We start from the raw sequence: 13,041 nt of genomic DNA on the forward strand, positions 1-13,041 counted from the left end.
AAATATTTTGACTCCCAGGAACTTGTGACCTATAGGCACATACCCTTACAGTGGAACTGTGTATATCTTTTTGAATTAGGAGTGGAGAATAGACAGTTGACAAACCCAATCACAGAACCAGTGCAGATCGAAATTGGAAATTACCAGGGACTGCATATATTTGTGGTGTGCGATTCAAGTTCCGTATCCCTATTGGGAAGAGACTTACTGTGTAATACCAGATGCTCCATTAATTGTTCGGACGCTGGAGTAGAAGTCCAAACAAATAGTGATGATGAAGAACAACAGGTGACTGAAATGATGGTTAACAATGCCTATGGAGAATACCCATTGATTGAATTTTTCCCGTGAAAGAATTGCAGGGAACAGTGAAAGAAGAGGTCTGGGACCTGACAGGGAAAGAATTAGGTCTGATCAAGGGAGCAGAGCCGATTAAAATCACTCTGAAGCTCAATGCAGTATTTCCGCAGCTTCCACAGTATAACATGCCACAAGATGCTCTAATGAAGGTAGCACAAATAATTGGAGACTTTCTTAAACAAGGAGTTTTGAAAGAAGTATTGAGCAGCCCGTGTAATTCACCAATAATGGGTTTAAAAAAGCCATGTGGGAAGGTGCGTCTAGTGCAGGACTTGCGAAAAGTGAATGATTTGGTGGTTAAATGCTGTCCAGTAGTGCCAAATCCAGAAGTAATACTGTTTCAGGTCCCTTGTGATGCAGAGTGGTTCACAGTGGTAGATCTGTCACAAGCTTTCTTTTCTGTGCCTCTTCATGAGGATAGTCAATTTCATTTTAGTTTCAAATTCCTAGACAGAGTCTACAGCTGGTATAGGCTTCCACAAGGGTACACAGAGTCACCATCCCTGTTTAATCAGATCTTGAAAAAGAATTTGGAATCATTGGAATTGCCATGCCAATCGACACTAGCACAGTACATTGATGATTTGTTGATCGCATCCAGAACAAGGGACAAGTGTAAACATGACTCGATTGCCCTGTTGAATCATTTGGGAGAGTTTGTACATAAGGTTTCACCTGTGAAATTACAGTATTGTCAAAAATCAGTAAAATACCTGGGACACCAGATTGAAAAGGGATTGAGGAGAATCTCCAAGGAGAGAATAACCATGATTCTGCAGAGAAGTCCCCCAGCCTCTCAGAGAGATGTCAGGATGTTTCTGGGAATGGTGGGGTACTGCAGACAGTGGATTCCGAATTTTGCTGAGATTGCTAAACCTTTGCAGCAGTTGACACATAAGGAAGTTAAAGATCCCACTTCCCTAGATGAAGATCAGATGAACGCATTCACTGAATTGAGAGAGAGTTTGTGCAGAGCTTCAGCGTTGGGAATGCCTGATTACAGAAAGCCTTTCACTTTGTTTTGTCATGAACATGATGCTTGTTCTTTGTCTGTTTTGACACAGGTCCATGGAGGTGCTTATCACCCAGTAGCTTATTTTTCAGCTACCCTGGACCCAGCCACAGCAGGTTTACCAGGTTGCCTGTGCGCAGTATCCGCAGTTGGGCAAAGTCTTTCCCAATGTGAGGGGGTAGTCACGGGATACCCTTTGACTGTAATGGTACCACACTATGTTGAGATTTTACTGACAAGGACGAAAACGCAATACTTGACGGGTGCAAGACTGACAAGGTATGAGACGAGCATATTGGGTGCTCCAAATGTAACATTAAAGAGATGCACAGTGCTGAATCCAGCGACATTCCTTCCAAGTGATACTATTGAAACTGAAAAAGAAGAAGATGTTGAACATGATTGTCTTGAGGTAACTGAGTTATGTACAAAACAGAGGTCTGATATTAGAGACACACGTTTAGAAGAAAATTACCAAATTGTCTTTGTTGATGGTGCGTGTCTCAGAGATGGAACGGGCACACTGAGAGCAGAATATGCAGTGTGCACAATTACAGGCACATTAGAAGCTTCATGGCTTCCAGGTGTATACTCTACACAAGTGGCAGAACTGGTAGCTCTTACTAGAGCATGCTATGTCTCTGCAAGATTAAGAGTCACAATCTATACTGACAGTCAATATGGATTTGGAATTGTTCATGATTTTGGTCAGTTGTGGTCACAGCGAGGTTTTATGACCTCTACTGGAACACCAGTGAGTAATGGCGACGGAATAAAAGAGTTGTTGTACGCAATACAGTTACCTAAAGAAATTGCTGTCGTGAAATGCAGTGCACACCAAAAGACACAGGATTACATTTCATTGGGAAATGGATCTGCAGATCAAGTCGCAAGGCTTTGCGCATTGAACTGTATATCGTTTAAAGATAAGTGGGAACTAATGCCTGAAGAAGAAAATAATTGTGCAAGTTTTGCTTTGAAAGTAATTGATACACTGGAGGAATTAAAAACATTGCAGGAGAATGTAGACAAGGAAGAGAAAAGGCTTTGGATTAAGTTAAATGCATCCAAAGACCTGACGAGATTTGGGTTTCTGAGGAGGGTCAGATGGTATTGCCAAACAGTTTGTTGACTCAGATGGCCAGGTACTACCATGGCCAAGCACATATTGGAAGAGATGCCATGGTTAGACTGTTCAAAGTTTATTGGTTTAATCTGAAATTCAGACAAGCAGCAGAGGCAGTATGTCATCGATGTGTAATCTGTCAGCAACTAAATGTGGGACAAGGGACAGTGGTGAATTTGACCCACGTTGGAAGAGCAGGAGGACCATTCAGCAGAATGCAGTTGGATTTCATTGAAATGCCTGCATGTGGTGAATTGAAGTACGTGTTGGTGATTGTGTGTGTCTTTAGTCATTGGATTGAAGCATATCGCACACGAAGGAATGACAATCTCACAGTAGCCAAGCTGATGCTTAGGGAGTTAATACCATGGTTCGGATTTCCGATCTGTTTAGAATCAGATAGGGGAACTCACTTCAATGATGAAGTGATCAAACTCTTATGTGCAGCACTAAACATTGAGCAGAAGTTGCATTGCAGTTACCGCCCTGAAGCATCAGGACTAGTGGAGCAAATGAATGGTACACTGAAATCGAGAATTGCCAAAATGTGTGCCATAACTAACCTGAAATGGCCAGATGCTTTACCTTTAGTGCTAATGTCAATGCGAAATATCCCTGATAGGAAGACAGGACTGTGACTCCATGAGATCCTCATGGGCAGAGCAATGAGATTGCCAGCAATTCCAGCCAATGCACTTGTAAATATTACAGATGATATGGTATTGGACTACTGCAAGGGTCTGGCTGATGTAGTACACTCTTTCTCTAAGCAGGTGCAGGCTGTTACCCTGCCATCCATCCATGACCCAGGTCAGAATCTGAGAGCTGGAGATTGGGTCGTCATCAAAAAGCATGTTCGAAAGACTTGTTTAGAACCGCATTGGAAGGGCGCATGCCAGGTGGTGCTGACAACTACGACAGCTGTGAAGTGTGCACGACTGCCGAATTGGATACACGCAAGCCATACAAAAAGAGTGGTGAGTCTGCAAGCACCAACAGAATCAAAACAGGTGGCTGTGTCTGAGCCGGGAACAAGAACAAGTTGAACCTGAGATTGATCCTGAGCTTGTGGAAGATGGATCAATCACGCCTGTAAGAGACGAAGAGACGAGAGTGAAGAATTACAAGATGGTGAGAAAGATTCTAATTCAACAGATACAGCAGGAGAACCGAGCCCTGCAGGGGTTCTCCCAGAAAAAGACGGTGCTGAAAAACAAGCAGAACAAGTGCCAGATCAAGAGGGTGAAAGAGTTGAGATGGATCAAAGTCAAAGAGGTCCGACTCCTGCTGAACCTGTTGCATGTCCATCAAGAGAAAACACCATAGAAAGAGAAAAAGAGAAGAGTCCCATTCTAAGGCGAATAGTGACTGAAGGAACGAGAAAAGGAAACAATTGGCCTGAGTCGCGAATTAGGAAGAAGAAGGAGTTGGTTATAAATGAACCAATAGAGGAAGAAGTGGATGCTACGAGAAAAGAAGAGTTAAGTGAAGGAGAATCAAGTGGAGAACGAAGGTTGAAAAGAAAGAGAGTAGCAAGTCGAAGATATACAGGTCCTGAGTGGGCATATGCTGCAACAAGTGAGTGGCAAAATGAGTTCATGTCCTTTTGCTTTGACAGAGAAGTTCTGAATCAGTACTTTGATGCAACCTCAAAGAGATCAATAGACTGAGTTGTTGAACTAATCTGAAAAAAATCTGAAAAGAGACTGTTGAAATAAACCCGGTAAAGACATTGATAACCTGATATGACATTTGAAAACTCGGATCTGACAAGCTGCTAACTGATTTTTGACAAAAGAGAAAAGGGTTGCAGTGTGTGAAACTGAACTGTGAGAAAGAAATATTTTTCTTTTTCTTCATTTTTTAAAATGTTTTGTGTTGCACTTTATTTAAGAGTTATTTCTACTTTCTGATTCTTTACAGATCATGGATGAATTAATAATCACATTAGAAATATTAGATATTGTAGGTATTTGAGTGTGGGAGTGGCAATTATGTGTGGAATAGTGTTTATAATAATGATTATGGGAATGTCTGTTCATGAAATGAAAGAGGACACTATTATTTCTAATCCTGAGACTACTACACTAACAGCTTTAGAGAGGTTTAAGTTAGATGAAAAATATTTGCATGATTATACTAATGCACAAGGAGAGCTTTCTTCTAATGTGTTCTATCGGTTGTTGAGTGAGTATGTTGAAACGATGGATGCAAGGAATTGTCTTGTGTGTGCGCAAATTCCTTCCTCTGTGGAAGAAGGGGTTTACGTACCATAGCTTGCCTTTAACTTATGGCATAACTTGTAGTTTGCTACTGACCAGATTCTATAACCAGGATTATATTCAATATTTGTATTCTAACCATGATTTAGGGGGTCATTCTGACTCCCGCCGACGGCGGTAACCGCACGCACGGCGGGAGCCGCCGAATGACCGCACCGCAGTCAAATGACCGCGGCGGTCATTCTGAGTTTCCCGCTGGGCTGGCGGGCGACCGCCAGAAGGCCGCCCGCCCGCCCAGCGGGAAACCCCCTTCCACAAGAATGCCGGCTCTGAATGGAGCCGGCGGAGTGGAAGGGGTGCGACGGGTGCAGTTGCACCCGTCGCGATTTTCAGTGTCTGCCACGCAGACACTGAAAATCTATGTGGGGCCCTGTTAGGGGGCCCCTGCAGTGCCCATGCCAATGGCTTGGGCACTGCAGGGGCCCCCAGGGGCCCCACGACACCTGTTCTCGCCAGCCAGGTTCTGGCGGTGAAAACCGCCAGAACCAGGCTGGCGGGGAGGGGAGTCGGAATCCCCATGGCAGCGGTGCTTGCAGCGCCGCCGTGGAGGATTCCCTGGGGCAGCGGGAAACCGTCGGGACACCGCCGGTTTCCCGTTTCTGACCGCGGCTGTACCGCCGCGGTCAGAATGCCCATGGAAGCACCGCCAGCCTGTTGGCGGTGCTTCCGCGGTCGTTGGCCCTGGCGGTCCATGACCGCCAGGGTCAGAATGACCCCCTTAGTGTTTTCCTTTGTTCCTATTATTAGATACTTAAGTAAAATAGCTCGGGAGCATGATATAGTATTAGTTAGGGGATTCTTTGAGCCAACACTAACATTTGGAACTGCTTATGCACATAGAAATAACCTAACCTGCTTACTAACTCCATTAGAAAAGAGCTTCATAGGGCATACTGATGATAGAAGAAAGACATTGAAGGAGAAGTTAGAGAAGGGATTGGAGAAGAGGACTTATACGAATGATTATGCCTATGCTGCTATTAAAACACAAGGGAAATTAGGTTTAGATGCATTACATGTAGGAAAGCTTTGTATATATAGGCTGAAATCACGCACTGACACTTTATTTGTGGGAACGAGTGAATGTAGACATGTGTTTTTGTTTCAGAGTAAATGGATTTTTATGCTGAATGGTCAGGACCCTGTGATTCCTGGAATATATTATATTTGTGGACTTAATGCTTATTACCTTCTTCCTAGAGGATGGTATGGGACATGCTATTTGGAGATAGTTTTCCCTAAAATTTATCAGATAGATGATTTAAAGAAATTTCTGAAAGTGACAGAATTACATCATGAGCGACAGAAGAGGAAAACCTCTTCTGCAATTGTGGGAGATATTTTTGGTGCAGTAATTCCTTCTGTAGGAGTTATCTTGAATGCAATTCAGATACGAAAGTTGTCTACTATTGTGGATAACATGTTGACGAACTTTACAGGGGCAATACTCCTGTTAGATACTGAATTGGCTGCGGACAGAGCTATGACGCTTCAAAATAGGCTTGATTTAGACATAATTTTAGCGAAAGACGGCAGAGTCTGTAAAATGATTAGTGCCAAGCATTGTTGTTCTTATATTCCTTACAATAATAAAGAGATAATAGACTTACTTACTAATTTAACTAATTCAAGCACGGATTTGAAAGAATTGAAAGAACCAGGAGTTTGGGAAAAGTTTGGGAATGGTTTTGCTTCCGTGGGTAATTGGTTTAGTCAAATTTGGGATGGGATATTATGGAAATACGTCCAGGGAATATTAATTGTGATTATTTCTATATTGGGATTATGGGATACATGCAAATTATGGCAAAAAATAAAATTAAGGAAATCCAAGAATGATCGGAGCAGGGAAGAACCACCTAGGAGAAGAATTTATAGAGAAAATTTTAGGTGAAGTCAAGAGACATCAGAAATACAAATGTAAATTGATGGTAAAGAAAGGTGTGATGACATATTTAGTCATCAGAGGAGGGACTGTTGAAGCAGATAGGCTAATTAAAAAAATTATTAAGATTCGTATGTTGTTACTAATGTGAAAATGCAAAGAGAAATTAATCGTAGAAAAATAATGTGCATGTTTGAAAAATGTGCCCTCGGGGTATGATCACCATGTGTACTAAAACAACTGAAAATGAGAAATGTAATGAAAATATATGAGAAAAATGTAGTAATATGTCATAATGAGACGTATAACCTCTGTTTTGTATTATTAAGTTAGCTAAACTGGAGGCCTAGTTCCACTGGGCCTTGTACAATCTGAACATGGAGAAACCGGACGCCTTGCAAAGGAATGGAAATCGTTAGCTGCAGCCTTGACCCATTCGAAGTTCAAGATATTTAGCTAGAACATTCTGCAATGTACCAGCGGACAGGAGATGATGAAGTCAATTTGAGCAGGCTAAATGTACTTTCCCAGGACTTGAACAATAGAGGCACTCACTGGAGAGCCATATGCAACAATTTTGATACCTGAAGGACCGGATGATGAGGGCATCGCAAGAAGGACCAATCCGTTTAGTGTAATTTGAAGTTTATTAAAATTAGTAGATTCAATAAACAAAAACTATAGGTTAAAGTCATATCTGCTGATCGACTGACCAATTAGCAATTAGGGGGATGGACTGGGAGACCATAATAAAAAGTAATGGCAAGGGGTGAGGAATCAGAACTGCGGGGAGAAAATTGATGACGTCAAGAGACGCTGTCCGAGGTGCTGATATTGGGCTCATGTTCTGTGAGCCTGATCCGTAGCTGACTAACTGATGACCTGAAGACGAAGACTAACTTGTTGCTGATCCATCCTGGATATGTAGCTATAGTAAAGTGAGTGACCATTTGGCCTTTTCTTCTAGGTACCAACTGCGCTGTTATAGAGATTCACGCTTAGGTAGATTTTTCCAAACTAACGTTTTCTCTAAATTATTTTTGCATAAAGACCCCCATGCTAATGCTAATCTTGGTTAGGTAGGCTGTTAGGGGTGACATTGACTGTGACAAATGACTGACGAACTTAGGGTCTTATTTATCCTTTTTGGTGCAAAACTGTACAAACGCAGTTTTGCACCAAAAGGTTTTGCACTGGCTTGCACCATTTTTTAGCACCAGCTGGGCACCATATTTATGGACTGGTGCAAGCCGGTGCAAAGGGTAGGCTAGAGTAAAAAAAATGACGTTAGGCGGGTTAAAGTAAAAACAAATGTCATTTTTTGGCGCTAAGGCATATATTTATACTATGTTTGCACTGAATTAGCCTATTTTTTTTTACTCTAATTCGGTGCAAAACTAAATCCATTTTTATACTTTGGTGCCGTCTAGCACCAAATATATGGAGTTAAAGTCATTTTTTGGAAGTGGAAACCTATCTTGCATTAATGAGATGCAAGGTAGGCGTTCCCGTGCAAAAAATGACTCTATGGCCTTAACGCCATATCAATACTCCCATGCAAAAATGGTGCAAGGGAGGGAGGAGGGGTCAAAAAATGGTGCAAAGCTTGCTTTGCCCCATTTATTAAAGCCTGGGTCAAGGCAGGCTTTAGGGGACCTGTGGGCCTATTTCCATGGTGGAACACCATGGAATAAGCCCACAGGTGCTCTCCCCAGGCCCCAGGTGCACCCCCATCCACACCAGCGGGACTGAGGAGAATGGGGGACCCCATCCCAGGTAAGTACAGGTAAGATTGCATTTTATTTTTGAAAGTGGAATAGGGGGACCTGAAATGGGTCCCCATACATGGCACAGGGTGCAATGGCCATTCCCAGGGGACCCTTGTCCTCCATGCTGGCCATTGGGGTGGTGGGCAAGACTCCTGCCTTTTCTAAAGCAGGAGTCATGTGGCATGGTAGGTTTGGCATCATAAAATGATGCTAATCTGGTTAGAGTCATATTTTTTTACTCTAACCTGCCTAAAGTCATTTTTTGGTGCTAAACCCCCTTCTTCTGTACCGCCAGCCCCACCCGACTAAAGTCATTTTTTTTACTCTAGCCTACCCTTTGCACCAGCTTGCACCATTCCATAAATATGGTGCCCGGCTGATGCACAGAAATGGTGCATGCCGGTGCTAAACATTTTGGTGCAAAACTGAGTTAGTGCAGTTTTGCACCAAAGTATAAATAAGGGCCAATATTTTGTAAGTTTGCACCACTTTTACGTCAAAAAATGACGTTAATGCGGCTCAAAAAAAGTATAAATCAGGGCCTTGGTGCTAGACGGGTCTAGCACCAAAGTATAAATATGGAGTTAGTTTTGCACCAAATTAGAGTTAAAAAAAATGACGCTAATTTGGTGCAAACAGGGTATAAATATGCCCCAGAGTATAAATATGCCCCTAAATATGGCGTTAAGGCCATAAAGTAATTTTTTGCACGGGAACACCTACCTTGCATCTCAGGTCTCCACTTCCGAAAAATGACTTTCACTCCATAAATTTGGCGCTAGATGGGTCTAGCACCAAAGTATAAATATGGAGTTAGTTTTGCACCGAATTAGAGTAAAAAGAAAATGACGCTAATTCGGTGCAAACAGACTATAAATATGCCCCTTAATTGCTGAATTACATTATTAATACTGATATTCATAGCTTATGGTGTTGCTTTGTCGCACATGTTTTCTCTAAGAGATAATGGGCCTGATTACAACTTTGGAGGAGGGTGTTAATCTGTCCCAAATGTGACGGATATACCACCCGCCGTATTACGAGTCCATTATATCGTATGGAACTCGTAATACGGTGGGCAGGATATCTGTCTCATTTGGGACGGATTAACACCCTCCTCCAAAGTTGTAATCAGGCCCAATGTCTTTTAACTAATGAGTTAATAAAGAGTTGATTTGAATTAAGTTTGAACTAACAGATGATTTAGAATTGTAAGCAACAGGGAATAAAACTTGTTAACCCTTTCCTGAGTAGTGGTTATTTTTGACTAGTATGGTTTAGTTTTGTGGTTTTATAGCGTGTTTTCATTGATTATTGATGTTAGTTATTGATTCAATAGTGACTGCGTGACTAGGATACTCCATGCGATTCAAAAGGTTCATCGACCTATACGTGTCTCCTTGTAAGTTTACTTACTAAGGACCAGGCGCGCCAGCAACACTAAACAACAAACTTCTCGCGGCTTCTTGCATAAAGATTTGGTTGATGGGCGTCTAGCTGCTGGATGACTGCCTCAGAGGAAGATCGAAAGCCATCAACTGCTGCCACTGAGTCTCCATGCATGGAGGTGTAGGTTGTGCAAGTTTGGGTACAAGACTCAACCCCACAGCTGCAACAGGAAGTCCTCCTGAAGGGGCAACTGTATTGGAGGACCTATGCTCACGGCTAGATGTTTGGGTACCACACTCTCCTTGCCCAGTGCTGCACCACTAGTATGACTTGGGCCTGTTCTCTTTTGATCTTCTTGACTACTCTGAGCAGGAGAAGAGGGGGTAGACAAGTGTACTTGAGTCTTGAGTCTCAGTGCTGGCAGAAGGCATCTCTGAGGGAGGACTGCCTTGAGAACTTCAATGTGTAAATGTTTTGACACTGAGAGTTCTCTGAGGTGTTGAATAAATCGAGTCAGGATTTCTGATTTGTTAGGCAGCATCAGATGAGTTTGTCTTCCCTGCCATTTAAAGATCCTTCCAGGCTTTGGATCACCAGGGAGATGTCCTGAATATTCATCAACTTTAGAGGCACAAACCCTCCTGACCCAGAACCACAGCTCCACACCGCCCTGTTTGTTGCACTACCACCTGGCAGTTGTGCTGTCTGTGAGAACCTGTACCCATTCCCCTTTGATGGGTGGGAGGAACACCTTCAGTGCCAAGTGGACTGTTCACAACTCCAGCAGGTCTATATAGGAGTTGAACCTCAGCCAGACATCAGCGTCATCTACCCTCCACCTCTACCAGATAAATCCCCAAACCAGGAACGATGCATCCATCACCATTAGCTCTGTGTGTGGCAGGGAGAAGGGTTTGCTGCCGGACTAATTGCAGTTGAGCAGACACCACCTCAGGTCTTGCTCAGTCTCTTTCCAGCACATGTAGTGCTGAGCCCATGAATAGGATTATATTTATGGATGCCACCACCTATATGTGTTATCTCTATTACGAGTTACTCTGAAACTACTTCCAAATTCTCCCATTGCCCATGAACTTGTGCCTGTGTACATTGCTTTATATATCATTTGTGCCAATCAAAACTCTCCCTCTCATGTACCTTCGTTCATCCGTGTTCTGTTGTGGTTTTCCTCTATGTATTTCATAGAAAAAGGATTTTGTCTCTTTATATCCAAAACAATGTTCTTATTCAGCATGTCCTTACTGGAGGATCATGCTAGTTTGTACAGTTGACACCCATTATTATCATTATTTGTACATTACCTTTCATATGATCTGTAAAACAATGCTTTTATGTAATTATTCTTTTGTACAAGCTGGTCTGTTAACTTATATTTAACACAGGCATCTGTTAGTGTGCTTATCTCTATACCTTTTATTAAAACATGATTGAGAAAATAAATTGTTTTGATTTACGTTTCAAGAGCCTTACCTTTCAAAACTTCATTAATGTAGGTCTTGTAATATAATATCCTACTCATGTCTTCATAGTCCGGCTTGCTATCTGTTGCTACGCCATTTTCTGTAATGTAAATTGGCACCTCACCATACTCTTCTTTGATCCAGTTGAGCAGCCTCCTTAGTCCCCAGGCCACAGGCCTATGCATTCCAACTGCCGAAGTTGGCCAAGTTGGATTGACCTCTTGAATTAGGTCCATGTCTTCCTCGAAGGAAACAGGTTTTAATTTGTTGGTCGTATGCCGAACAATTTTGGTGGCATAAGAATTGAAGCAAAATACATCAGCAGTTCCTTTGATGTAAGCTTTCTCTTCTTCTGTAAAAACGGGCAGTCTAGAAACTGGCAGGCCTTGAAGGTCACTCTTTGCATCCAATTGTAATTTCATAGCTTCAGGATAGTCTCCATTTTTGAAAATAGGGTGTGCAAACCATCCCAAAGAGAACTGCAGGTATCGGTCAGCTGCTTGCACATCTCTTGCTTCTTCCAGGGTTTTAGGTTCTACCCAGTCTGTGTTGAGGCTTATGGAAATGACCCCTCCCTGCCTCTGTCGGTACTTTTGGTCATAGGTATGGTAGACTCTAGCATGTGCTTTTAGCAGCTTGTGGGCAACCCTATATGGGGCATAACCAGGGTCATCTTTCACATTTGGTGGAATTACGCCAACACCATATCCTGCTGTTGCGATGCTGTGGGGTTGGTTAAAAGTCATCCAGAACTTTACACGGTCTCCAAATGTCTGGAAGCAAAAATCTGCAAAACTGTCAAATGCTTCAATCAGTGAGTCATTCTCCCAACCACCAAAATCCTGGAGCACTTGAGGTAAATCAAAATGGTGGAGAGTTACCATTGGAGTGATGTTGGCTGCAAATAAGCCATCAATAAGCTGGTTGTAATACTGAACTCCGTGTGTATTGACTGAGTCTTTTGTACCGGAAGGAAAGATTCGAGCCCAGGACAAGGAGAATCGGTAACTCTTTACCCTTAAAGCTCTGAGCATATAAAGGTCAGCCTCCAGTTTGTTGTAGCTGTCACAAGCTATGTCTCCAGTTTCATTATTGTTAGTATTACCAGGTATGTGAGTAAATATGTCCCAGGTGTTGAGCCCTTTGCCGTCGGCATTCCAGCCACCTTCAACCTGATAGGCAGACGTGGACACACCCCATTTAAAATCTGCAGGAACAGTGCCATAGTAGTACATGTCCCTCTCAAAAGCTGTTTGCCCAGAAAACCTTCCCCATACAATCTTAGATTTCGAAGGAACTACAGATGCTGGTAATCCTTCATTTTTTGATAAAGGGCCACCATATTTTAGAGTTTGGACAATTGTGTTGTCACGATTTTTCGTGAAAGCATGTTTTTCAATCAGTCTAGAAAGGAAGTATGCTGACTCCTTTGGTGTCCTTTGTCTGTTAGCATCTTCAAAATTGACGTAGTGCAATCCAAATCTTTGGCTGTATCCCGGTGGACCTTCAAAGCCATCAATGAGTGACCAGATAATGTAGGACTCCACAGAGACTCCGTCATTTCTGATAGCTGTGAAGAGACAGAACACATGTGTGACACAAATCTAGAGATACGGCCACATTTCACATCGCCATGCATAGAAAATGTACGAGCTATGTACCCTTCTAATGGGCTCTAGTCACATTTATGATTGCTAATTTCCCTTGTATATTAAGCAGTTAGTATACATTAGATAT

At 42.5% G+C, this 13,041-nt stretch overlaps 1 protein-coding gene across 1 annotated transcript in view; it reads right to left on the reverse strand.

Moving 5' to 3' along the window:
* The window catches only part of LCT (lactase), a 364,432-nt gene that overhangs the window by 166,091 nt on the left and 185,300 nt on the right, over positions 1 to 13,041 (reverse strand). The window contains exon 8 of the mRNA XM_069225073.1: positions 11,315 to 12,874. Coding sequence (XP_069081174.1) covers positions 11,315 to 12,874 — 1,560 coding nt within the window. The remainder of the gene's footprint in view (positions 1 to 11,314; positions 12,875 to 13,041) is intronic.

This window comes from Pleurodeles waltl, chromosome 3_1, assembly GCF_031143425.1.
Source record: "Pleurodeles waltl isolate 20211129_DDA chromosome 3_1, aPleWal1.hap1.20221129, whole genome shotgun sequence".
Lineage (NCBI taxonomy): Eukaryota > Metazoa > Chordata > Amphibia > Caudata > Salamandridae > Pleurodeles > Pleurodeles waltl.